The sequence below is a fragment of the Sceloporus occidentalis genome, unplaced genomic scaffold, assembly GCF_023333645.1.
Source record: "Sceloporus occidentalis isolate IW3139 unplaced genomic scaffold, rSceOcc1.0.p SCAF_79, whole genome shotgun sequence".
NCBI classification, from domain to species: Eukaryota; Metazoa; Chordata; class Lepidosauria; order Squamata; family Phrynosomatidae; genus Sceloporus; species Sceloporus occidentalis.
The window spans coordinates 2,316,891-2,344,000 of record NW_028317059.1 but is presented as its reverse complement, the minus strand read 5'-3'; the positions used below and the strand labels follow the sequence as shown (position 1 = coordinate 2,344,000).

Here is a 27,110-nt window from a genome sequence, read left to right as displayed (position 1 = left end):
TTGTCTGGTGTCAGTAGATAAGTGGTTACTAATACTTCTACTACCCCCTTAATTTTAAGTGGAAGGGTTTTCCATCACCTTTAACCACCATAACTTATGTAATGGAACATCTGATAGGAAGAGTCATTGGCGAAGAGATTAGTGATGGGAAGTTCGGATCATTAAAGTGAATCGGATCATTTCGATTCGTTCACTGAAATGATCCGATTCATGATCCGGATCTTCGGATCACTCAGTGTGTCTGCACGGAGTTACTGTTTTCCAGTAACTCCGTGCAGGCACACTAACGATTGGCCCCGCCCCTTTCATTATGAATCCTCCCCCCTGCCTCCAGTGATGTCAATGAAGGCAGAGAGTCGTTCAAAGATTCGGATCTTACAGGGATCCGAATCTTACAGTGATCCGGATCACTGTAAGATCCGGATCATTGTAAGATCCGGATCATTGTAAGATCCGGATCTTTGAACGACTCTCTGCCTTCATTGGCATTCTAATCATTCAGAGAATGTCACCATACTGTTATAAATAATACATTAATAATCACTGCCCCCAGGATTTACATTCCCCTTTACCTGCAACTGCACCTTAAGCTAACTTTATTAAATTAATTAAATTAACCCTCACCATTAAATTAACCCTTAACACCCCATCAACCATGACTGCCCCTAAAATTAACCCTTAACACCCCATTAACCATAACTGCCCCCAAATTAACCCTAAACACCCCATTAAGCATAACTGCCCTAAATTAACCCTAAACACCCTGTTAAGCATAACTGCCCCCAAATTAACCCTAAACACCCCATTAAGCATAACTGCCCCCAAATTAACCCTAAACACCCCATTAAGCATAACTGCCCCCAAATTAACACTAAAGACCCCATTAAGCACAACTGCCCCCAAATTAACACTAAAGACCCCATTAAGCATAACTGCCCCCAAATTAACACTAAAGACCCCATTAAGCATAACTGCCCCCAAATTAACCCTAAACACCCCATTAAGCATAACTGCCCCCAAATTAACCCTAAACACCTCATTAAGCATAAATGCCCCTAAATTAACACTAAAGACCCCATTAAGCATAACTGCCCCCAAATTAACCCTAAACACCTCATTAAGCATAACTGCCCCTAAATTAACACTAAAGACCCCATTAAGCATAACTACCCCAAATTAACCCTAAACACCTCATTAAGCATAACTGCCCCTAAATTAACACTAAAGACCCATTAAGCATAACTTCCCCCAAATTATCCCTAAACACCCCATTAAGCATAACTGCCCCCAAATTAACACTAAAGACCCCATCAACCATACCAATTTATTAGGTAATTTATCTGGAGTACATGCAATTAATTTAGGGGCAGTTATGGTTAATGGAGTATTTAGTGTTAATTTCAGGGGCCGTTATGGTTAATGGGGTCTTTAGGGTTAATTTCAGGGGCCGTTATGGTTAATGGGATCTTTACGGTTAATTTCAGGGGCAGTTATGGTTGATGGGGTATAAGGGTTAATTTTATGCTGATGACTGAGGGTTAATTTAATTAATTTAATAAAGTTAACTGTAGGTGCAGTTATAGGTAAAGGGGGGCAAACTCAGGGGAATCTAAATCCTGGGGGCAGTGTGAACATTATTAATGTATTTATTTATAAAAGTATGGTATCAGTGATATTCTCTGAATGATTCGAATCTCTGTAAGATTCGGATCCTTGTAAGATCCGGATCCCTGTAAGATTCGAATCATTCGACTCTTCGGTTCATTCGACTCTTCGGTTCATTCGACTCTTCGGTTCATTCGACTCTTCGGTTCATTCGACTCTTCGGATCATTCGACTCTTCGGATCATTCGACTCTTTGAACGACTCTCTGACTCTATGAGTCATCGTTCCTGTGTGAATTAATGAGCTGTAACCTGACCCCAGAGTGCTCTGCAGATGACTCACAGCTCTAGGATCAGGTTACAGCTGCATGATGATTCACAGACTGAACCGCTACAAACGAATCGTTCAGTCTAGTGAACCGACTCATCCGGATCACTAAAAAGAACCGGATCAAATGAACGATTCGTTCATGATCCGGACATCACTAGAAGAGATAGCCGGTTTCTGATAGGTCAAGCAGTGTGGCCCACTGCTGCCCGGGGCGAAGTGTGAAACGTTGCCCCCCTTCACTCCGAGTGAGTGCTGACGTGACACCTGATGTCACCGCACTCTCCAGGAAAATCACGCCCATGCTGCCACGCGAGAGCTGACCTCCAATCACGAAGGAGAAAAGACCAAAGTCCAAAGACCCCAGGACCGCAGGCAAGCTAGTAATAGCTAATAGGCTGCGGCGTCCAAAAGCATTTCTTGGGGCGGCAAAGTGCCGCCTCTTCAAAAGTGCCGCCTGGTGAAATTGCCCCACTCTGCTCCATAGCAGGGCCGGCCCTGTGTGGACTGGTAGTGGGGACCAGAGTATCTCAAGTAGGCATAAATTCAGCAGTGACTTTGTTGGGATTGTATTGCCCCTAATTCTTACAGGATTTAGAGATGAGGTGTCAGTGGGAGAGACACAAGAACTAATATACGTGTCCTTTGCTCCTCTAGGACTGTGTGAGTCTGGGTACAGGAGAACCCCCTCGAAGTCAGTATCACTCCTTCGTCCTATATCACAATAACAGTCCTCGCTGGGGGGAGCTCATCAAACTACCGATCCCAATCGACAGATTCCGTGGATCTCATTTGCGCTTCGAGTTCAGACACTGCTCCAGTATGTGAATATGGTTACAATTACACTACAGAACACAACAGGATTACACATCACTTCACATTGCTCGTCTCACTGCAGACATGTTCATCGCCCACTGTCACAGTGTCACCGGTTTGCTGCAACTGTCATAACATGTCTTATCACTTATTTTTGGAACAATGTAGCAAAGGATAAAGGGGAGAAAAAACTCTTTGGATTCTCTTTCACGCCTCTCATGAGGGACGATGGGACCACTCTGTCTGATGACATCCATGAGCTCTATGTGTATAAGGTAATTGCTTTTTGTCTCTTTGTTGCAAAAACTCATTAGTTTTATGAGTTTCTGTCTGTGGCCTCATAAACAAACACATTTGTCTCTGCAGTGTGATGAGAACAGCACTTTCAATAACCACGCCTTGTACTTGGGACTTCCTTGCTGCAAGGATGACCTTAGTGGTTGTCCCAACATCCCGTCCAGTCTGATCTTCCAGCGCAGCCCCAAAGAGACCTTTTGTATCTCAACTCAGCTCTCCTCCACAAAGCTCACTCAGAATGGTAATGCATTAAAATATACTACACACATTAACCCAGAACCCTCTCTCTCACCACGCTCAATCAGAATGTTTTGTTCCATTTAAGAAGCTCTACAGAATCTGCCAAACTCCTTTCCAACAGGAAGACAATAGTAGGAATGCCATTAGCCTCTTAATAAGACTTGCACTGCAGCACTTCATGCACAAAGCCACCAAGCACAAATACACTCATTTTTACTAGCACAAGCCCACTTATTTGCCCCTCTCTGTTCTTCCGATTTCATTCCCACCTCACTCCAGTTGACCTCCTGGCTCTCTTGAAGTGGAAGGCCTACCCAGATCGTGTGATGGATATTCTTGGGCGTCTGCGGCACGTGAGCGGAGAAGAGATTGTAAAGGTATCGATCAGTAGAAATGAGTGTACCTCTACACTGTCTATATTCTGATCATTCTGGGTCATAACAAATTAGAGCATGCCAGTGTTTGATATATATTTTATGAGCAAACCAAAGTATTATGATGGGAAGTTGCATAATAGTTCATGTAATGAAAATAGTCTTCCAAAGGTGGGCTTGGGAGAAAAACCCTAATTTGTCAGAAGACAAATAGCATTTTTTTTGATTAAAAAGCCATTGAAGAAGGCACCATGTAATACATTTTAGTCGTACACTGATGTCCTTGTCTTTGTTTGGAGAGAGGTTATGCAGTGGAGTTTGTCTAGTTAGCGGAGGGCCATATACGCCATTGTAATTATAAGAAGACCACCTGCTACGCAGAAGTAAGGAAAGTGTCTGATGAGGGTGACAGAAGATGAGGTGGAATTAAAGACCTTAGAATGTGGTAGTTAGGAGAACAGCTATATATTAGTAGAGTTCTATGAGAAACCATAGGCTATCGTAGGTCACTCTTTTGAGCTGCCAGCACTCAGACCTTTGGCCTTTTCAGTTTTTACAGGATATCCTGGACACGTTGTTTGTCATCCTGGATGATAACACAGAGAAGTATGGTCTGCTTGTCTTCCAATCACTGGTGAGAACATGCCTCCTATATTTACTAAGGGCACTAGCTTATACCATGAACACTACCTTTCCTTTTTACATACCTGCTCCCTGGTTTGCACATGTCATACATTGTCTTTAACTACACAGTTATAGAGCATTTTATCTTAATATTTCTCAGGAAGCGGTGTATGCATTGAAATCAATGAGTGAAGGGAAGAGATGCCTGATTGTAGTCCGTGTACAAATATACACTATAAAGATTTGCAGAGGACGATGCTTATGAAAATCATTGGTTTATCTAGAGCCTTACAAAATATGTTTGATTTTATGGTGTGTACCCAGGTTTTCATCATCAATCTCTTGAGGGAGAGTAAATATTACCATTTCCGACCAGTTCTAGACACATATATACAGAAACACTTTGCTGGGGCTCTTGCATACAGGTACGTATATAATAGGGTGCTGGAGGGCAGTAAGAAGCATGATCAATGCCAACTAGTTCATTTCCATTATATACTAATCGTATCAGTAATGGACTATAGCTATGGGTTACCGCTAGGGTTGGTTGCAGAAATTGTTAATGGCTTGGTGTCAGTGCAACATGAGTCTAGCTGGTAGACATGGGGTGCTGTGCCGAGCTAGATGTGAAAGTAGGAAAACAGTACCAGTACAAGTGATGTAAAACATGCAGGGGCAGGGGCATAGGTTGGGTGGGAAAAGATGTACTTTCAATGAGATGCGTGGCTTGCATTACTCATCAAAGAAGAGTGGATTAAGACTGAATTGATAAAAGGTAAAGAGGTAATATGAGGGAGTTTTAGAATACTGAAAATTGCATTAAAAGGATGTGGGTAGAACCAGTGCATAACAAATGGAAGGCTGTCAGTTTGAAGGACAACCTGTTCTTTATCCTCCAGGGAGCTGATTCGCTGCTTGAAGTGGTACATGGAACGTTCTGCTGAACTTGTTAGACAAGACCACATCCAAGAGGCAATGAGGGTACGCATGATTCTGAGTGCTTCAGTGTTGGGGAGATGTTGAGCACAAGGAATCACCATGTCTTGTTTTCTAGTTCATCTAATATCTAATTTCCTGCACCTTATGCCCCAGGCTTTGGAGAATCTCTTTAAGTTCATCATCCAGTCACGCTTGCTTTTTGCTCGCTCCACTGGAGGCCTGGAGGAGGAACAGTTCCGTTGCAGCATCCATGAGCTTTTCCAGTCCATGCGTTTTGTCCTGAGCCTAGACACACGCAGCTCAGACTCTCTGCTATTTACACAGGTGAGTAGGAAGAATGCTACACCTGGCATACTAGAGAAATGGAATCTCAGTAGGATGCAGGGAAGAGCATACTGACATCTGTCAAATGTACTGCTTGGGGTGAGAGCTTTATTAATGGATCCAGTGGGGGCACCTCTTTAGCTGCCAACCTGCCCCATTCACTTTTGCTTTTCTCTATCCAGACTTGCCTCAATGATTTAGTCTTTCTCCATTATCTGTGCTTCACCTGTGCTCTCCAACCCTCTTATTCCCTCTGCTTCTCCTTCTACCTCCCTTTCTTGTCCAAACCCCATCCTTTTTTTAAATTTAAAGCCCCCTGCGGCTGGAGGACAGGTGAGCGGAACAGGAGATTCTGGGTCTCAAAACACTGGGGGCTCTTCAAACTCACCCACAGTCTGCTTTGTAAGTAGAGGCCCTTTACCCACAACAAAATCTCACTGCACTTCCAGTCTTTCACTAAAACCACTACATCCATTCTAAAATGTTTTAGCACCAATCACTGAAACCTTTACTGCAATCCACAGTCTATTGAACGTGGGTTCAGTGCACATTCCCTTAGTACTGAAAAGTTCTCCTGTTATTCCTTTCCATTCATTATATTATTATTTAACCATCACATCTTCCATACCTACTGTGACCCATTTAAGCACTGTGGCTAATAATGCCAACCCAGTACATATTGCATTGCCTTGTGAATATCGCATATCATATCCTCCTCCACAATGCATCTCTGTGACCATTACACTTGCTTTCTACGGTCTACCAATTTACATTTTATTGCTCATTATACCCTGTTTGCTCACCACTTCCCTAAAACTGTCAGTCCCCTTATTGTCAGATATTATTGTCCATAGCATTGTCACAGTTCTAACACAGATTCCGAAACCTGAAATAATTTGCATGTGGTGATAAATGTGTTTTGATTGAAAAACTCAGAAGAGTCTGTTCCCTAAATCCTGATTTTTTTTATTTTTTTTTTTACAAAGTCACGATTAGCTGCTTTCACTTGCCAGACTCCACAAGTGGGAGGCTTACAGAAGAACTCCATAAGCGCCCAGCGCTATCACTGTGACTACTGGGCTCAACTCCAGTGAGCCTTCAATAGGAACAAAACTGCAAGGCCCTTTACTCATCTATCTTGTTTTATCTTATTTATGCAATTGTAATTGTTCCAGTGCTTCAAGTTACAGAATTCTTATGAATAACCAACCCCAGTAGGTTTCTCCTTTAAGGACGGCTCAGCTAGTTCTTTCTTCATTCCCCATATGAACTTTGCAGGCCCAGTTTGGGTGTCCCTTCCTGGAGACTCGTACTGGGGCTGGCCATTCTGAATTTATAGTGATAAAAAGTAACTGAAGCTGACATTTTTATACCAACTCCCAGTTTAGTAAATAAACCCCATTGTTCCTAAGTTGTATAGCCTTTAGCCTTCCATATCGGCATATGACACTGTGACATCAATCAGGGCTACGGAATTTGATGGCGCTATAAATAATAATAAATAATAATCAGGGGCTTCTGGACACGTTTGTCTTTTACATTTATATTTTTCTTTTTGCATTTAATAGCTGATGATATAGAGACATCTCACTTCTATATATTTTCGAGCGTATTACCTTTATGAATTACCAAATTATGCATTAAATAGGCATACGATTAGCTGATAATTTCTATAATATTAATGGCTAAATATATCATTTGTAAATATTGTGTTGTTGTTCCCGGTGGTATACATTTACATTCTGTGTTCTATTCTGTGTTTAGAACGTTCTTTCACTGCAGTGGAAAACTTTCTAGCTATTTTATTACAATTGATGTCCCCTTTCCTACATGTACAAGAATGATCCAACAATGATTCTAAATAACCCTGAATACCCTTCCTTTGGAGAATGTACCCTTTATCTGCCGTCATTTCAAGGACAGAGGATGCTGCTGTCATGCCAATTAAAAGTTCACTCCGCTATGCCTATAAAAGTTGTTTTACTCGAACAAAGAAAGCAACACTTTGTAGGTTATAAGAACCTTATGGTCTCTTTTTGCCCATCATATAGATTAACATTAAAATAATCTTTTACAAGCACAAACAGAGAGAGAGAGACAGAGAGAGAGACAGAGAGAGGGAGATGTAAACCGTCATATAAATCAGAGGAATGAGGCAGACCCTCTGTAGTAAGCATTTTAGGGTCCCCATGTTCCAAAAATGCGTGGTGTCCTGTGGTTGGTATCCCTGGATTTCTAATGATGGTCGATTTTGGTACAGTGTGCTTAAGAATTATGGAAATAAACCCAGAAGGACAAAAGAAGCCAATTAAACCCTTAAACACGTTTCACAGCTCATCACAACACCTACTTTGTATGTTTTGGAGACGGGGAACCACTCATTGATTTCGTGGGTTCTGATTTGTAAGGTTTAGATACTCTTTAGACTCCAGTATATGGGTCTCTTGTGGATAACAACAAGAGGCACCGACGAGTTTATTTTGGCATTTTATTTGCATGATTATGATTTTCTCATTTTTGGGTGCTATTAATCCTTTAATACTAATTATTAATAAAATAAATAACACCTTCTTTTTGCCAGGCAAGTTTGTTGTCATCATGTTTAATTTAGTAAGCAATCTGGTGAAGCGTGTAACAATATATATGTTATGCTAATAATAGTTTTAGTACTGAGCACGGTAAATTTAAATAAAATACTTTAATTAAATATGGAAAAATGTACCTGAATAATTAAAAATCCAGCATAGCAATTTTGAGTAATTAGTGGATGAATTTACGGGTAATTATGATTTTTTTTTGGAAATTTGAGATTTGTTTTGGTCACAATTTGGCGCTAAACAGTAATAGGTATAATGTTCAGGATGCTGTATTAAACCCAGAACATTTTTGCTTTGTGTCAAGACTGGCAAGGGCACGTGGATATGATGTGGGTTCCCAATGGAATCCTTGTATTGGAGGATGGGATGTAGAATGGTTGGCCATGTGTATGGAAAGCCAAATAAGAGCTGCAGGAATAGACAGGCTACTAAAATAGTGCATGTTTTGTAGAGTAATATAAAAATGACCTCAGCGTGGCACGGTGTGAGTATTATATGAATATATAATGAATAATAAATACATATATGAAGTGGACACATTTTTTAGGAGAGGACCTAGTAGAAAGAAAGAAAGTGTTTCTTCACTGAGGGGGTTCCTGGTAGGTGGAACAGTCTTGCAGCAGATGATACTTTGATACAGTAAATTTAATGTATGGGATAGTCATAAAGCTATCCTGAATATGAGATGAGACCAGATGTTCCAGCAGGTAGAAACCTGGGTAAACTAGATGGCTCCCATTTACTGCCGTCTGACATTAAATCTGATTTCTGTGCTCATAATATGTGTTAATTAACCAGTTTATGGTGACCTTGAGAATTTGGGCTTTTAAGCTTAGAACAGACACTATAACTGCATGTTCAGAAACACATACCGACCTGGTGCCTGGTGGGTATAAATGGTCAGGCAGGAGGAAGGAAAGGTAGTTCACGCTACTGCAGGGCTGTGTGTTGCATATTACTGGCTGTGTGTTGATAGTGTCTGCCATCTTGCAGGCTGCCCTCCTCAGCTCCTTCCCGGCAATCTTTGAGGAGTTGTTGCCCACGTTCTCTGTGACCGAGGTGGCAGAGTTTGTACGTGGTACCCTCAGCAGTCTGCCCAGCACCTTGCACTTGGGACAATCTATGGACGTGGTGAAGCTTCAGGCTATTGGCCGCACCGTGGATTGCCGGCTCTTCACATACCCAGGTGGGGGCGCTGTACTCTGTGTCATGAGGTTATGTATGGGGGGAAATGGTAATGTATATTGGGCTTTAGAATTATATGACCAGGGAGCTTTTGGGGCCACAGGTCTCCACTTAATTGTAAGCTTTGACCCACCAGCATATAAATCGAGCTGGACCAGGTGCCTCTTAGCCAACAGGTGCCATGTAGTGTGTGCTAGCACATACAAATAGTGGCAACCTACATGTTTACACTAGACATAAGGTAGCAGTGTTTGCCAAGTAAGCGTCAGATGCATAACACTGCATTGTGTAAGCAGATGTTACTTTGCCTGCAGATGCTCGTAGGATCCTTCTGCCCGTGGTCCTGCATCACATCCACCTGCACCTCCGGCAGCAGAAGGAGCTCCTAGTTTGCTCGGGAATTCTCAGCAGCATCTTCTCCATCATCAAGAGCAACTCTGCGGTGAGAATAAGGCCTGCGTATAAAAACTATTATCACTGAAACCAAACTGTAAATATATCAACATCCTTATCCAGTGGTTTTAATACAGTTATCATCAATAGTATGATGGGTAATGCCAAGAATAACAAGCTTAAATTATACTTAGAATTACACATAAGCCTTATTCCGTGTAGTGTTGTCACTTATTCCCATACAAAACTATATATATAAATTAAACTTACATCGAGATCGGTGTGGGCTCAGCCTGCACCCAACCGTAGCGGTCCATGGATGCAGCTGGTGATGCTCTGTCTTCCCGGCAGGAGGTGGATGTAGGAGAGGAGGTACAGATGCTGCAAGAGAGTCTTCTAGATGTGCTTCTTCAAACCCTACTCATTATCATGAGTAAATCTCAGGCCCAGGAGGCGGTAAGAGGCCAGCGGTGTCCACAGTGTACAGCAGAGATAACTGTTAGTAACTAACAATCACTTCTTCTCTCTAACCCCTCCCAGACAATTCCATCACACTTTTCATATCAGTCTTGTGGGTATGTGTGGTACATCTCCTGGACGTTGAAGGCACAAGCCACAACACACTTGACTCTACACCAATAGAGGAGCCTGGCAGATCCATGCCGAGACATACAAGTTTTTTCTTGTGCTGACCATTCAGTGTCACCAGTGTGTCGAAGAGCACTTTAAAATATAGCATTTGGGTTAATTTGGTGAATCAAAGAAAATTGAGTATTTTTGGGCTATTTTTGCACTGCCAACAACTCTAATCGGATTTTAAAATAAAAACATTTTCAGAAATAAATTAATAGAGGTTTTGGGTGAATTATCTGGATTCTTCAGCAGGCATTTTTTTGTGTGAATATATATGGCATATTTATAGATGAAATAGTATTTATATTGTTAAATTACTTGTAATACATTGTTGAAAGTATTTTGGATAAGAATATAAAACATGTATATTTATCAAGTGGTGAAAACACTCTTTAGTTAGTTTAGTTACGAATGAAACAAACCAGTGATCCTCTACTTAACTGTGGGTATTGTCAAAAACATACATGTAATAATGGGTTTTGGAAAATAGTTTTATCATCAGAGTAGTTGATATCTTCACTTGATAAATAGTCAAATTGTGCATCATATTTCACACATTTGTGACCTCATCAAACACCCTCCCCTCTACTGCCACCACCCTAGTGTTCTTGTTCTGATTAAGTGCCCCCGTCAGGGGGAGTATGTTTCCTGTCTCCTGTCTTTGCTCCGTCTGATGTCAGATACACATTACCAGCATCTACTGCACAACTTCCAGAGCAAGGAAGAGTTAAAGGTAAGCAGATGAGGTAACGTGGGGACAAGTGGAAGGCTGGCTATAGGGTATGGGCAGTGCCCCTGCGAATTAAGATGAATTTGCTTTGTAGAAACATTAGGACAACTGCATCAAAATAAGGCACAAGAACTAATTCCAGTTACTTCCATAAAGTTAACACTCTTCTGCGTTATACTCCAACACTACTGCCGGGCTGCAGTACCCATGGGTACTGTCTACAAAACACTGGATATAGCTACATACGCCACTAAGTATCTTAGGTACAGTCCTTGCTGCACAGATTACTTACTAGATTGACACATTTGTTGGGTATGAAATGTATCGTTGTTGACAGTCCGATTGTCACACGTTTATCCATCATCCAGGAATTCCTGCTGAAAATTTTCTGTGTCTTTCGGAATTTGCTGAAGTTGAGCGTCTTCCCCCCAGACTGGACGGTTATGAGACTCCTCGCCAGCAAGTGAGACATTCTTCAAGAGCTGGACACCCATTAGTTTAGTGTGTGCTGTTAGCATCTTATCAGAGTAGCCCAGGCAATCGAAATGAAACTTAAACTGCAGAAAGGCTGCCTATGTGTGATGCATTTTTGCCCCCTACCAGTTTGCATTCCTGTTTGGTAAAAGTGGGGGTAAAGGCCCACCTAGCAAGGAAAGCAGGGGATCAGTGCCTTTAAGCCAGAGATCTTTCACCATCTGTCATGGTACTTGGGTAAGGTGTCATAGCTCCATGGCCTTAGTAACAGATATACAGTAGCAGCCCCAAGTAGGGCATTGGGAATACAGATTGAAAGGGTATGCCTGTCCACCGTTGGGATTCTGGCCACCTCTTCATCTGTTCTGGCCCCTGTATGTATGCCATTGATCCTCTATCAAGCCCCCACGAACCACTATTGGTGAACTCTCCTTATCCCCCTCCAGCCTCCAATAATGATGATTAGTAGGATCTATAGAGATCAAGCAACAAATTTACCAAAAGGAGAACCATCAGGCTGTATATACACATAGACACACATCCTTGTGCGATCTACACTCTGTATATATGTAGACATATACTTAAAATATTCTTTCTCTCTGTGTTCAGCATCATTGTGACTACTATTCAATACGTTTCACCTGCGGTGCACAAGAATTTTTGTGAAGGGGACTTTGATTTCAAGGTAACTCCTCTCAGATGTAAGACAGTCCCCAAAATATTATTATTATTATATTAAACGCTGCTTATCTATTTACCAAACACATTGCAGATAATATCCCATCATGCTGCGGGTTTTTGTTTCTACTTAAATCATTGTAAAGAATCAAATATACGTCAGAATTTTGCTATAATATGAGCTAAAAGTAATAGACGCGAGGATTAATCTGCACTTACTGCATTCGTTTCTCATGTACTCAGAAATAACTATTAGTCCAGCAATAAAAAAAAATTGATACACCTTCTAGATGTAGTTTCTATACACGGATACGCTGTATTTAAACGAGTTTTGAATAGTAAAGGTATTTCTGCTGTTTAATCTTTTTTGAAATAATTGTTTTATTCTTTGCTGATATTTCTATATAATACAGATATGACACTCATTCATCTCATGCCTGCACATGTTTTCATGTACCCCGTTTTATTATGTCCCATCCTTTATTCTTCTTCCGCAGGTGTGGAACTCTTACTTTAGTTTGGCTGTTCTGTTCATAAACCAGCCCAGCCTGCAGCTAGAGAACTTTGCTGCTGGCAAGAGAAGACGGATCCTGGATAAGTGAGTAGCGCCAAACCCCTATGGACACTACCAGGTAAATTATCCGGAATATTACCTAAGTCACATTGACATGTTTTGTTTTTTTAGGTATGGAGACATGAGGGTCATGATGACATATGAACTATTCAACATGTGGCAGAACCTGGGTAGGTGACTGTGTAGTCCATGCCTTTGCTCTTCTCTTTCTTTTATCTTGCTGTTATTGCTCTTGTGATTCTTGTTTGTCCTTTTAAAACCAGTCCACTCCATTTTTATGTTCCAGGAGAGCACAAATATCACTTTATCCCAGGAATGATTGGTCCCTTCCTGGGGGTGTCTCTGGTTCCTCAGCCAGAAGTACGAAATATAATGATCCCCATATTCCATGACATGATGGATTGTGAACAAAGGCGCAATGGTAACTTTAAGCAGGTGAGACCCATAGGTGTCAAGAACATTTATTTTATCCCTAGACATGTCTACACATAGCTCATGTATTGACAACACAAATACATAGACGGTAATACATACAGACAGGCAATGTGGAAACAGACTACCACAGGAGAGGAATATGTACTCAACCTAAATGCACACGCACCATGGAAGCCAGGGGCAAATTATTAGAGGAGAGGTAGGGGCAAATCGCTGAAAAGACACGAGACCACTAGTCTATAGGTGATCCCTCCATATACACATCAAGTAAAGCAACCACAGTAAAGCAATGGGATGAATAGAAATGCTGCCATCCAAGGTGTATATGGTATATATATATAGTTTACATAGGTGCACAGTAGATCTGTGTGCATTTGAGATTTGGTATCCCACCTTTTGGGAAGAAGAAAATTGTGCATCTTACGCTACACCCAAAGCCTACAGTTCCTTGGACGCTCCACTTTGTCCGTTCCGCTCCCAATCATAGTGCTGTTTCCCTGTAGGTGGAGGCTGAACTCATTGATAAGCTGGACACTTTGGTCTCCGAGGGAAAAGGAGATGAAAATTATCGAGAGCTCTTCAGTCTTCTGTAAGTATCGGTTGACCTTTGGTTTACGGCCTTTGTTTCAGTCTTACCGTGTAGTAAGTGAGTGGTAGTAAGTGGTATGACGTAACATATAACGCAGTAGCTTGCACTTTGGAGCAATGTGTATCATGATGTAACAAGGTGGTATAAGATGGTATACTTGTATTGCTCAAAGCCAGGGTTGAATACTAGACTATGTTCTTACAGTAGTGGTGTACAGCCTAGGAATATGTATTTTTGGGGTCCAAGAAATTGTGAGCCAAACCTTTTTTATATATACAATTCAAAACTGCGAGTGACCTTAGTACAGGTACCCTGATCGCACATTGCAGTGTGGTAGGCGGCAGTACTGTAGCTTTCTGTAGAGTAGGACTGTAACTTTTCAGGTGACATGAAGGGCAGACGTCCCAGGTAGTTCAAGGTGAGTGGTAATGCCATATAGTGTGTAGAGTGTGGGGTAGATGGGTATTGTATGCAGTATAGAGTGCAATGATGTAGAGAGTACTACTGTGTATGAGTGTGAGAAATACTTTGGTGTCAGTGGTGTCGACGGGAGTGAAACAATGTGATGGTGTATAGAGTACAGTGCAGTGTGCAGTGGCATATCGTGGTGTGGTGTAGTGTAGCAGTAGATTGTTCTAAAGTGCAGTGATCAGTGATATAGCAGTGTGCTGCACTTTGATTCAGATGATGGGGGGCCAGCATTATGATTGTTTCTGTATTTGTGCCCCCTTCTCGCTGCCGGGAGCAGCTCTCAGCTGTTTGGTCCATACCCAAGGTAAGGCTGAATGGTATATATGTCACATTGTATTAATGCAGTGCGTAAATGTGTTGTGTGTTGTGTTTTTATATAAGCATGCCATATGTACCTATATACTGACTGTGAATGTTTCCAGTGCTCATATACATCTAACTCTTGTGCATGATTTCTGGGTTTTATTGCCTTTTTTCTGTGGATGTCTCTTTCCCTTTCCTTGTGTTTGTCTCTCGCTCCCTCTCCAGATATTTATCCCACCACCTTTCTCTAGTGGCCTCTCGACCTGCTGTGTGCCTTATACTCTCTTATACCCTAGTACGAAGGGTTTCACACACCAGCGTGTATATTATTCTGTATACAATGTTTTAAATGAGAAGAGACACTTTGTATTCTTTGGCACTTAGACCCATGGTTTATTGTGTTGTCATTCAATCTCTGTAGCAGTAACATAAGTTACAGTAAGCCTAGGAGACCTGGATGAATAACTGTACTTCCAGTGAGAGTTTCTATATTGTTATAGGACACTGAGCTTGTTTCTCCAAGTTCTGGTAAAACCCTGTGATCTCTTGAAACTAAATGACAACTAGTCCTCACCACTAGAGCACCACCGGTCCAGATGGCTCCTTCGTGAGGATTGTCAACCATTTGACTGCCTTCCTAATTGAATGCATGCTTCTCATTGAGCTGTGTTTTTCCACTTGTCTTGTGGTGACTTTGTTTGTTGGTTCCGCTGTCTATTTATCTGAATTTTTCACCTCTCAACATGTCTGTGAATGTCTGATTTTCACCTCTATCCTCAGCCTGCTGGAGAAGATTGAGCAAGAGACATGGAGAGAACCAGGAGCCTCGTTTGTGACGTCAGTTACACGCCTGATGGAGAGACTTCTGGACTACAGGTAAGATGTGCGTACAGTAGAACTGCCAGTCTGTACATAACATATAACAATGCATACACTACGTGTCATTAATGAGTTAACATTTCATACAGTATTTATACAATATATAAAGAAAGCGTACGTATTATAGCGATGGACATTAAACTATACATATTACTGGGTTGTTGTGGTAGGTTATATAGACAGTGGAAATATGTACCCCAATGGAACAGTTAATTGAAATCCAAAAATGGAAAGAAGGACGGTAAACTGTGACGTTTATACCTTTAACGGTTCTTTAGAAGGCGGATAAAACCTTATAACTTTGGCACATTTGGCATAGAAACTCGAACAATTTAAATGAGAACACAAAACCCTGCTATTCACTAAGGTCAACTGAGTGATAGTTCAGGGGTAGAGAACCAGGGGATAGACAGGAGAACAGGTGTTGGGGAATAAACCCCTGGAATATCTTACATATGTTTTATTTTAGGGACTGTATGAAAGGCGAAGAGACAGAAAACAAGAAAGTTGGCTGCACAGTGAATCTCATGGTAAGGAAGAAGAATGTTACCTATCTATTTGTATGAATCTGTATAAATACAGGTGTTTATATATGTAACCATGTTGCAGTGCATCAGTCATAAGCTACTTTACCACTTACACAGAATTTCTACAAATCGGAAATAAATAAAGAAGAGATGTACATCAGATACATTCATAAGCTATGTGACATGCATCTGCAGGCGGAAAGCTATACAGGTATGTGCCCAGAAACAAGGACCTAAAGGAGGAGAAGTGTGCAGGTGCGCACAATAGAAACAGAATTTAAAGGTATTTCACTTCGTCATTTGGCCAATCTAATCTGCCTGTTATCCTCTTGGTCTTGTAGTTTGTTAAGGATGACCTTATTTCTCTCCACATACATTCAAATCCACTCATATTTGGGACTGAGTTTATATGGCTTTAAGACAACTATACAGGTTCTTGGTATAATAACTAGTAATAATAATAGTAATAATAGTAACTAGTCAGGTATATACACACATCGTGTATGAAAGGACGTACTTGGTACTTGTATACACATGGACTCATTAGAAGTTGTGTCCCCATTCCATGTTTGTTTCCTTTTTTCATTACTTTTTGCCCCTCGCCTCCCACTTGTCTCCCCCAGAGGCCGCATTCACTCTCCTCCTGTACTGGGAGTTATTACATTGGGAGGATCACTCCCTGCGTGAGCTCCTCAACTACCCTGCACAGAGTGAGTGGCAGCGAAAGGAAGGACTCAGCCGCAAAATCATTCACTACTTCAACAAGGGCAAGGTGTGTATTTGTATATGTGTGAATGGGGGCATCTGTGCTTTCAGATTCCGGAATACGTCCTGACTGACCCATATATACATGTGTATATATATATATATATATATATATATATATATATATATATATATATATATGTATATATATAATGACTTTAACATCTCTTGCTTTTTCCATCTCAGTGCTGGGAGTTTGCAATTCCTCTATGCAGGGAGCTCGCTGCTCAGTATGAGAAACTGTATGATTACCAAAGTCTGAGCTGGATCCTGGTAAGATAATTCACTAGCGGTCTGTCTACATGTTGTGTTTCAGTATCCAGTGTGTTCTTTGTACTGTCTCTGGACTGTGTGCTGTCTCGCTGCTCAATGCCTCTGCATCATATATTCATTATTTGTCTCATCTTTTTTTCTGTCTCTCACTCACTTATTTAGAAAATGGAGGCCTCCTTTTATGACCATATTATGGACCAACAGAGGCTGGAGCCTGAGTTTTTCAGAGTGGGATTTTATGGAAAGAAGTTTCCTTTCTTCTTGAGGGTAAGAGGCTGTCCAATCCTCGACTTCATTCCCTGCTAAGTTTGTGTTCTTGCTCATCTAGGAGGACCCTCCTGGGTGTACCAGAAATGGCACTTGTGCCACCCCTTAAACATGCCTAGATGGTCTAATAGGAAATCTACCCAATATTGCTTGGCATTTCCCCAAGGCAAATAATTGAACCTTAATTATAGTTAGATAGGATACTTGTTTATCACATACTCAAGGTTCTCATCCTATGTGGGTTATTTATAAAAAGTGTTTCTAGTTTGAAGATTGGACAATGAATAGGATGTTCCTGCTGGTAGGGCGATTCCATGCATTTTACAATTGTGAGCTACTTTTGAGACGTCTTACAAGAATAATTTATTATGTATCACCTCCCTAGGCATTCCATTTAAAATGCCAAAAACCTCTACCCTTAATCTTGTACCAAACGTTGTGCGCCATCTCTGGATCCAACAAGGAATACCATTTCTTTTCAGTCTCTTCTTTAAACAACTGAACCATAGTTGTGCAATCTGTCAGGGCCATTTTTTCTGTCCAAATCTTCCATAGCAAACCCATTTGCCTCTTCATAATTAGCACCCTGTGACTGGTGTAGCCATGTACAAAAACCCCAAGAAATACACCTTCACAGGGACTACTGCATAGGCGAACACTGTCTCCAACATATATTTTTAAGTCAAAGCACATTCACAAACATTTTGGGCCACCAGGAGCCCTTCCTCCACGTCCACCTCACCATCATTTCACTCACCTCTCTAAACATCCTGTCATCCCCATGTAGTGCATCTTCTAATAAATATCATGCCTTTAACCCTATACAGTAGCATTCATTTAACTTGTCTTTTAATCTCCAGTGTTCTGTTAAGTGTTAATCCATTATGGTGTGACCCCACCAAGTGATATTCCCTTTACAGTGCTGCCATTAATATCTCCCCCATCCATACTATGTCATTTCATGACTTCGCCTACCTGCAAAGCAAAGTGTTGTTCTGTTAACTCACCTTCTCATGTAATGAGTCTTCTTTTGGCAGAACAAGGAATTTGTCTGCAGGGGTCATGATTACGAGCGATTGGAGGCATTTCAGCAGAGGATGCTGAGCGAGTTCCCCCAGGCTATCGCAATGCAACATCTCAACCATCCTGATGACACCATATTGCAGAGTGACTCCCAATGTATCCTTCGCTGTATGAATGTGTGCATGCACCACATTATATCTAGTTTCAGAACAGGTAGCAGTGAGGTGTTTCAGAGTCAATGACACAATAACCAATAACTGCGTTATGTGAAAGCTGACTATTGTACTTTACCCTAAATGCAATTTAGAACTAGAGTCAGGACATATTTATTATTATATTTTGGATTGGTCCCTGACAATGCTGCGCACAGACTTGCAGATCTACGCAGTAACCCCCCTCCCTGATACCCCAAGGGTATTGCAAATGGACCAAGTTCCTGAAAGAATTAAGAGCTTCTACAGAGTGAACAACGTACGCAGGTTCCGATATGACCGGCCGTTTCACCGTGGACCACGGCATAAGGACAACGAGTTTAAGGTTCGCAAAATAATGTTATACAGCATTCTTACAATCTCAGTAGATAGAAAATGGCTATAACATATAGAAAAGTGGGGTTTCAAGCAATCTAATAGCAGAAATCTGGAATTCTGGAATACAGAATTTCACTCTAGAAATATCAGATGGAGGATAGCTTCATCAAAGTCAAAAAAGGAGCCCACATTGGCTGACAGGAGCAGGATATGGATCTTTTGTTTATTAACAGTTCTAATAAACCATCATAACAGATAGGCACAGTATATGAACAGCTAGATAGAGATATGTAGAATTTCTGCACATTCTCACACTGTGTCCTTTCCCAAAGTAGAAGCATATTGACGTTATCTGTCTCTTCCTCTCAGAGTCTGTGGATAGAGCGCAGCACTCTCACTCTGTCTCACAGCCTTCCTGGAATTTCCTGCTGGTTCGAAGTACAGAAGAGAGAACTGGTAATGTATATGTGGAAGGCGAATTGCTTACCTTTGTCTGGGGCGTGTGATTGTTCAAAGCCATTGCTTTGGAGTTGTGTCGCGTCAAGAGTCTGTAGAGTTAGTGAATGCAAAATATTTAGAGGTTGCATGTCGTACGATGGGTCTTCATGATTGATTTGTAACAGTCTAAAGAGGGATGATGAATATAATGTGAAATGAGGATATCCTTGCTTTGGCCTGCCTCGCAGGTGGAGGTCAGCCCTCTGGAGAACGCACTGCAGGTTCTGGGTAACAAGACACAGGAGCTCCGTGCACTGATCACGCAGTACCAGCACCACAATCTACACGGGAACATCAATTTGCTCAGCATGTGCCTGAATGGAGTCATAGACGCCGCCGTGAATGGGGGCATCACGCGCTATCAGGAAGTAAGAGAATCTACTGTGAATGAATGAGGAAATTAAATTGGGAAGAGCAAGGAGAACAGCAAAGCAAAGTTACAGAAAGAGACAGAGAAAGAGACAGAACTAAGCATAGGAAACTAAAAGTGAATGAAAATGCAAGGTTAGACAAAGGAGGTATGATGGAATGAGCTTAAATACAAAAGAAATACTATAAAGAGTAATGTCAGATATAGGGATTCATGTTGGCCAAGTAGCTAGCGTGGTCCTGTTTAAAGTTCAACTTCTCCATGTATTAATTTTTAACCCTTTGCTAAATGTGCCCATGCAAACATTCCCTTGACTAATGTTTCTGCACCTTCTGTCCCAAGGCATTCTTTGACAAGGAGTACATCACGCAGCACCCTGAAGATGCTGACAAGATCAGCCAACTAAAAGAACTCATGCAGGAGCAGGTACACACGCATGTGTTTGGAGGCCGGTGCCTTGTATTAAGTCAGCTCTGGTAGGCTTGTGGGGATATTGTCTATGGTTGTTGTTGTGGGAGTTGCTCTAAAATATCCTTTGTGGTCCTTGCCTACACCATAAAAACTAACTCTTTTAGGGCAGAGGAAAAATGCCGGGTGTTACTCTGATCCCCGGCTTTCCAGCTCAGCTGGGATTTTCAGATCTATACAGGTCTTAAAACCAGCGGGTTTGTACTGGGAGAACAGAAAGAAAACTCTCAAATGCCATTCGATCACATAAGTGTGATGTACAGTGTGTTACAGATGCTGAAGGTACATGAAAGGCAGGCGCTACCTTTGTCTTGTGTGCACCTTCAATTAAAGTATAGATAGGGACTGTTTTCTATATGTTACGTATGTGTTGGTTTATACAGTAAGTTTTACATGTCCTATGTGTAGTTATTTCAGCATGGTGCATGTTAAAAAGTCAGCAGGTCATTTTTCAATGTGTTTTCAGCTGAAAGTGGCCATAACATCTCAAGTACATGTATGTTTCAGATTTATCTTCTAAGGGTTTTGCTGATGTACAAACCCCAGCTTTGAATACATGTTGTGTGTATGTTCCAGTGTATTTAAATAATCAGGGTGACATATGAATAATACAGTATATGAAGTTTTTAGCAGATTAGTCAGTAAATGTTATATAACAGTAGAGGGTTGTATGTTTCATGTGCCTGTACGCAAGTATGACTGTACACAATAGGTGTGTGATGCACACATGTTCTGTGTGTTTTTCAGGTACATATGTTAGGAGTTTGGCTAGTTCTGCATGAGAATAAAATGTACCGTTAGCATCAATTTGAGGACAGTATGCACATTTCAGATACATGGTGTGTAACTGACTGTACATACAATGTGTGTGTTAAATAGGCCCATTGACACATGTATTGTGTGTGAGGCTCACCTTGGAAGTGGAGCGTATGTTTCATGAACTGTGTGAGTACTCCTGCCGTGTGTCAGGCAGTGTGTAATAAGGAATCATGTATCTTACACGTCTTTCATTTGCCTTACAGGTACATGTGTTAGGTGTGGGTCTGGCGGTACATGAAAGATGTGTGCACCCCGAGATGCGACCTCTACACAAGAAGTTGGTGGATCAGTTCCAGGTTATGCGTTCTAGTCTGTACCAGGTAAAGGCCGTATCTTCTATGCGAATGGAGGAATGTTCTTCTGTAATATTGCTCCCACCCACCTCCTAGAGCCACATCCCAGCTTAATGTTAAGTTGCATGACATGTTAATCTTTTTCACACTAATTTATGCTCATTTATGTAGGGTTAAAGCTTCTTTTAATTTTGAGAACCTGTTCAGAATAATTTTTTCCCTTTTTGTATGCCGTTCAGCATTGGGATTGGAGATTATCAGGTTTACAAGATAACGTCGACCTAAACCCTCTAGTTGCTATCGTTGCCCTTGTAGTTTTATTGTTGGGACCGAGAGCATTTTTTTGGCGAGGGGTCTTTTGTTTAGTTTATACCTCCTGTAATCAGTCTATTGTGCTTTAGATGATCGGCAGCTGGTTGTTTATCTGCTTCGCCAAGTGGGATATCTGGCTCTGTGTATCGGCAAAAGGTTTTATTCAATAACAGGCACCCTTTTGGAGATTGGTCATGTATTGCATGGATATGTCCTGCTAGGTACAGACAAACAGGTTATAGGACACTAACATCTTTGGATTTTATTATTTGTATCTCAGAGCCAGATTTCCCATAAGATTAAGGCATGTGGCTAGGTCACCACTTTTTTCTGGCTCCAAAGGAAACTGAAGTGAATGGACTTAAAAACCACCTCTTCCTCCCCACCTTGAGCGCAGCCCTGCCCAGTACCAGTTTATATCCATCTCCAACAATTGTTACATGTTATAAGAAGTAATGTAAAGATTTAAACGTGCATGGGATTGGCATAATGCTATCCTAATAATAAGACAAGATCCAATAAGCTTTAAGGATTCTACAGAAATAAATAGACACAGTAGACATGCCAAATGGTTCTTCTTTTGCCATCAAATTCTGTCTTGATATTAAAACATGGCTAAAAATCCGTTTATATAGTAAGTATGAATCTTACGTGATTAATATCCATCTATCAGTCTTGATGGGTTTTTGACCCCTAACCTGCCATAAAAAAACAGATTTATAATTACCATTCTAATGGAAGCACTCTCCAACGGAATGTTTCTGCCGCTTTCTTCACATTTGATATTTTTCACCAATATTGCTTGGTACATATAGTTCATTTAAATAGTTAATTTAGATATCAACCCATTGAATACTTATTGCTTTGGTTGCTATATTGACAAGACCATTTTGAAATGTTGCACTAGAATAACTTCCATGCATGAGCCTGGTTGTGTTGGTTGTTCTACATCATTCATTTAGTGCATTTTCATCCTCCCAGCCTGTGCTTCTGCATACGCTCAGCCATCACCCACAGCATGTTTGGAAACATTGGTATATGGATTATAAAATAATATCCTCTGCCTCTCAGGAATTCCCTACCTTGGAGAAGTTAAATAGCTCTTGCCCTCCCATTCCTCGAAGTAACATTCTGTTATCTCATGGACCCGTGAGCACGGACAGCTTGCGACTACTCCACAGACACAGGTACCATGTACAGTTCATACATCTGACTCAGCAGGCTCTGTGTTACTAAAAGAAAGACCATACAATAATTAGGTCATGGTAAAATAATGCTTTGTTAACATTTTAATAGTTTGATGACCCAGTGAGAAAGCAGATTCCGAAGGATTTTTTCCCCTTTGAGGCACAATTGGAAATCGTTTCAATGTGTGGGGGGGGGGGTGCCTTCTTCTTCTGGATCACAAATGAGGGTGAACTGGAAGGACTTGTGTCTTTTCTTCAACCTTTTAATTACTGTGTTGCTGCAGTCACTGTTTTTTTTTCTGAATGGCAGCCAATCATACTTTTCTATGTTTTTTGAGTTTATCTTTTTAGTTTTTATATTGACAGGCCTAGTTTGAAGGACACTATTAAGATGCTCACGTTAAAGATGTGCAGCATGAAGTAGAGACGTATAGTGAAAACAAAATGTTTAGAATATTCTTGCCAAGCATGCTTTCAGCCTAGCAGAAAGTTTTTTCCAAGGGGGAGAATGTGTTGATCTAGTACTCCCCTTTGCCATCACCTAACGTCCTCCAATGAATTTCCTGATGGAAATAATTTAGTAGTGCGTACTAATTATGTTAGAAATAGAAGATAAGTACTACCGGTATATCACATATCTCATATATAGTATACTAATGTTAAATGGTCCCTGATCCTGTTACCATAGTTGAGTGAAGTAGAATGGAAATCCACAATATACAGTGAGGACTATTAGCAGACAAAAATTTGAAAAAGTTTGTGGTCACAATGGGGCAAGGTCTCCAAACACCTGATATTATCTGCTAGTAATAAATGGTAGCTTAATAATCTTCTTTGATAATAATTTACAATCACAACCTGCTATCAGCACGCGTGTTAGTGATAATTTGCACTAACCTATGAGTGTGACTGTCCACGTATTCTGCCCACAGTCCCCTGGTGGTCCTGAGCTCCGTACGGCATTCCTCTTCCTCTCTCTCATCACATGCGTCTAGTGACACCGGCACCACTCCCACCGCTGGAGACAGCGAGACAGAAGACCCCTACTCCATGCAGGTAGTTATGGCCATGATTATATGTGCCCTCTAAGGTGATCACCTAAGGTCTGTGGTTTTCCAACCTTTGATATGCCTTTATATTTATATAACTATAGTTGGCTCCATTTTCAGGATGGTCTCGCCTATTCAAAAATCCTCTGATAACTTCGTCTTGTCTTCCAGATGCTGCTACCACACTCTCTCCATGCTGGATCCATCACTAATGTTTCTGCATTGTCCTCATCTTACACAAGCCCCTCCTCCTCCAGCCTGAGCTCCACTCATTCTGCGCCTTCCCAACTTATTAATTCTGCTCCGTCAAGTACACGAGGTGGGGAGCGGTGCTTGGCTTAGGACCTTGTTACTTGTTGGGCGAGAAGTGCTCTAACACAATGTCTAAACACCTGTCTTCACAACATAGAGCAGATTTTAGATAGATAGATAGATAGATGTTACAAGATTAAAGGACAATAGCAGTTTGAACATTGAACAGTACTAGGGTAGGTGCTTCAAATACTGAAGTTAATTACAAAAGTGTTAAATTCTGCTGAGTAGGTGGAACAGCACCTTTCAGAAGAATTGCTGTGCCTGGGATATCTCTATGATATAATTACTATTTCCAGCATTGGGGCAGGTTTTGTACAGAGAAGGAAATGAATGTAAGATGCCAGAATGTGCCAGAGCAGGAATGGCTTAGAGCAGAAGTAGCCAACTCGTAGTTATTTAGTTCAGCTTGAAGTTCAGCTTCCGGTGACCATGTTCCCTACCAGATGCTTTCAGAGTACTGAGTATTTTCCTCAAGGAAGTATGGAAGTATGGAGGCCTAGATGTGGAGGTAATGGAGATAACATGTTTCGAGGTTTGGATGGGTCACAGATGGTTATTGTATTTCTACTCAGGTTCTCCATCTCTTCCTGATAAGTACCGTCACACCCGAGATATGGTGATGCTGCTTCCATCACCAAGGGATAGACCAAGCAGTGCTATGTACCAAACCGGCACAGACAGCAGCCAGGTACTGTGATGTGATATTTTATGCGCTATATTGTGTGTATATCTCATTGTGTGTCAGTGGTTAATGTTGTGCTTGTGGTTGAGCCTGTATGTTATTCTGGTTTATGAGATAATGCCACCACCCCATCAGATAAATTGCTCAAAAGGCCATTTTTGCAACAGTTTATTAAAAGTAAAATACCCTAATCTTCATAAATACAGAGACAGAAGATTTGTCATATAGAATTCACACTGTGATGCCTTAGCATGATGTCCTGACTTGACAATGTCATTGTACTTCTGCGAATACTCCTCCTAACTTCCCGAAGTGTTCTTAAGATTCCCCCTTAAGATGTTCACAACGTTTTTGTTGTGGGTCACATTCTTCTAAGTAAGCCCTTTACTTTTACATTTGTCATGCTTAATCATCATGTTTTTGGATTTTCCCATAGCAGTCAATACATGGAAATAAGTATGGTAGTTATGATTTAACATGGTTGCTGACATACTTTGGGCCTTTAACACTTTTTGCCTTGTACGCGCCAAATATGTCCAAATATGGCCCTGTTGATAGCTCTTACAAAACACTTTTTACAAAAACTGTAGTGGGAATTACCCAAAAACGACGTTTTTATATATGTGACATATATTCCATTAAAATATAAAATTAGCCATGTGATGTATGAATACAAGTATAGTGCGTGTACATGGTGGCATATACATGTACTGAGTGTTATAGTCTGTTACCTCCTGGAAGCCTGCGTTACCTTTCTATGTTGTATTGCTTCTACCTATTATCTTACTATTATCTCACTATTATCTTACTATTATCTCACTATTATCTCACTATTATCTCACTATTATCTTACTATTATCTTACTCCCTTTTTTGCTCAACCTCCATGTTTTTATTTCAAACATGCTTCACAATCCCCTTAGTCTCTTCTCCCACGTATTCTTTCTGTGTCACTTTCCTGGTTCTTTATGTTTTTTCTCCCTACGCCTCTTATCTGAGCCCCACTCCCCTGTTTCTCACTCGCTTTATCCTGATACCTTTTCATTTTTTTTTTTTTTCTCACCCTTCTGTCTTCTCTCCCTCCTTCTTTCCCTGTGTCGTTTTTCTTGCCACATATCTTGTCCTTCCATTTCCTTAACATTACTTTCTTCATCTTTTTTTTTCAGCTTACTCTGACTTTCCTTGCACCCTGTCGTTTTTCATCTCTTCTCTCTCACCTTTCTTCATCTTAACATCACTGTTCCACCACCATCTATTTCCTTTTCTCTCCTACTCTTTCCTGACCCTTTATCTTTTTTCATCACCTCTGCTCAGTAATGTCACTTTCTTCATCCTATCTTTCTATTCTCCCTGCTTCTCTTCCTATCTCACGTTCCAGACCCCTCATTCCCTTTTTTCTTGCTTTTTTTCCTAGTGGCACTTTCACTTCCTTGATCCCCTCTTTCTGTTTCTCTCTCTCCCTGGTGGTCTTGCAGCGATGTGTGTACCCTCGCGCACTGTTCCAGCAGGTCCTCGGCCCATGTAAGCCATGCAGTGACCCCAACCTATCTGTAGCAGAGAAAGGTGAAAACTGCACGCAATCTTGCACTGTGACAAAACAATGGGAATAGCTATAAGAACCATTTGGAAGAGTTAAATGAGGTTCATGTGAATCAAACAGACAAACTATCGACAAACTATCAAAATTATATGGAATACATTAGCAATTATATTGAAACATAGGAAGAGTTACGAGGATAGGTCTGTCTTCACTTCAGTACTCAAGATTCATCTTTGCCCAAAAGAGATGCTATATGAGCAATTATTGGCCCTGGGGCAAGTTATAAATGCCCCCAACCCTTTAGAGTGAATCTTTTACTCAAAAAAAGACATGGATCTGGTTTTATAAATCATGGACAGAAGTTGGAGAGTTATAGACATCAGTTGCGGAGCTTATAAGGATATGGGTTTAAAGGTGCTGTTCTACTGTGACAAAATATGAATCGACCTCTTTAACATGCTAAAAAAATAAACCTTAGATTTGTCATTGTATTCCGAGTTGTGAAAGTTTACAGAAAAAGCAGCACAGAAACTTTTAAGAAGCTTTTTTCAGTTTCTATGGCAACAGCCTATTAGTGATTTGGGGGGTTTGCCTCAAATGACAATTTTACATGATTATTTAGCAAGCTTGACTGTTCTCAATTGGGAATCACAGCACACCTAAGCAGATCAATGCAAACCTCTATGCAGCCATTTAAGATCAAAGT

At 41.0% G+C, this 27,110-nt stretch overlaps 1 protein-coding gene across 1 annotated transcript in view; it reads left to right on the top strand.

Annotated features, from left to right (window-relative positions):
- Positions 1-27,110, top strand: part of LOC149285406 (dedicator of cytokinesis protein 3-like) — a 121,810-nt gene that overhangs the window by 88,609 nt on the left and 6,091 nt on the right. The window contains exons 16-51 of the mRNA XM_089495353.1: positions 2,590-2,752; positions 2,917-3,023; positions 3,115-3,286; positions 3,565-3,662; positions 4,210-4,293; positions 4,608-4,708; positions 5,183-5,264; positions 5,376-5,546; positions 9,137-9,329; positions 9,643-9,770; positions 10,073-10,219; positions 10,989-11,087; positions 11,453-11,547; positions 12,168-12,243; positions 12,734-12,834; positions 12,922-12,980; positions 13,097-13,245; positions 13,749-13,834; positions 14,583-14,609; positions 15,389-15,484; positions 15,957-16,017; positions 16,132-16,225; positions 16,638-16,786; positions 16,966-17,052; positions 17,215-17,319; positions 18,357-18,498; positions 18,713-18,879; positions 19,242-19,328; positions 19,559-19,738; positions 20,083-20,166; positions 21,231-21,347; positions 22,704-22,819; positions 23,752-23,875; positions 24,040-24,187; positions 24,756-24,871; positions 26,340-26,427. Coding sequence (XP_089351479.1) covers positions 2,590-2,752; positions 2,917-3,023; positions 3,115-3,286; positions 3,565-3,662; positions 4,210-4,293; positions 4,608-4,708; positions 5,183-5,264; positions 5,376-5,546; positions 9,137-9,329; positions 9,643-9,770; positions 10,073-10,219; positions 10,989-11,087; positions 11,453-11,547; positions 12,168-12,243; positions 12,734-12,834; positions 12,922-12,980; positions 13,097-13,245; positions 13,749-13,834; positions 14,583-14,609; positions 15,389-15,484; positions 15,957-16,017; positions 16,132-16,225; positions 16,638-16,786; positions 16,966-17,052; positions 17,215-17,319; positions 18,357-18,498; positions 18,713-18,879; positions 19,242-19,328; positions 19,559-19,738; positions 20,083-20,166; positions 21,231-21,347; positions 22,704-22,819; positions 23,752-23,875; positions 24,040-24,187; positions 24,756-24,871; positions 26,340-26,427 — 4,099 coding nt within the window. The remainder of the gene's footprint in view (positions 1-2,589; positions 2,753-2,916; positions 3,024-3,114; positions 3,287-3,564; positions 3,663-4,209; positions 4,294-4,607; positions 4,709-5,182; positions 5,265-5,375; positions 5,547-9,136; positions 9,330-9,642; positions 9,771-10,072; positions 10,220-10,988; positions 11,088-11,452; positions 11,548-12,167; positions 12,244-12,733; positions 12,835-12,921; positions 12,981-13,096; positions 13,246-13,748; positions 13,835-14,582; positions 14,610-15,388; positions 15,485-15,956; positions 16,018-16,131; positions 16,226-16,637; positions 16,787-16,965; positions 17,053-17,214; positions 17,320-18,356; positions 18,499-18,712; positions 18,880-19,241; positions 19,329-19,558; positions 19,739-20,082; positions 20,167-21,230; positions 21,348-22,703; positions 22,820-23,751; positions 23,876-24,039; positions 24,188-24,755; positions 24,872-26,339; positions 26,428-27,110) is intronic.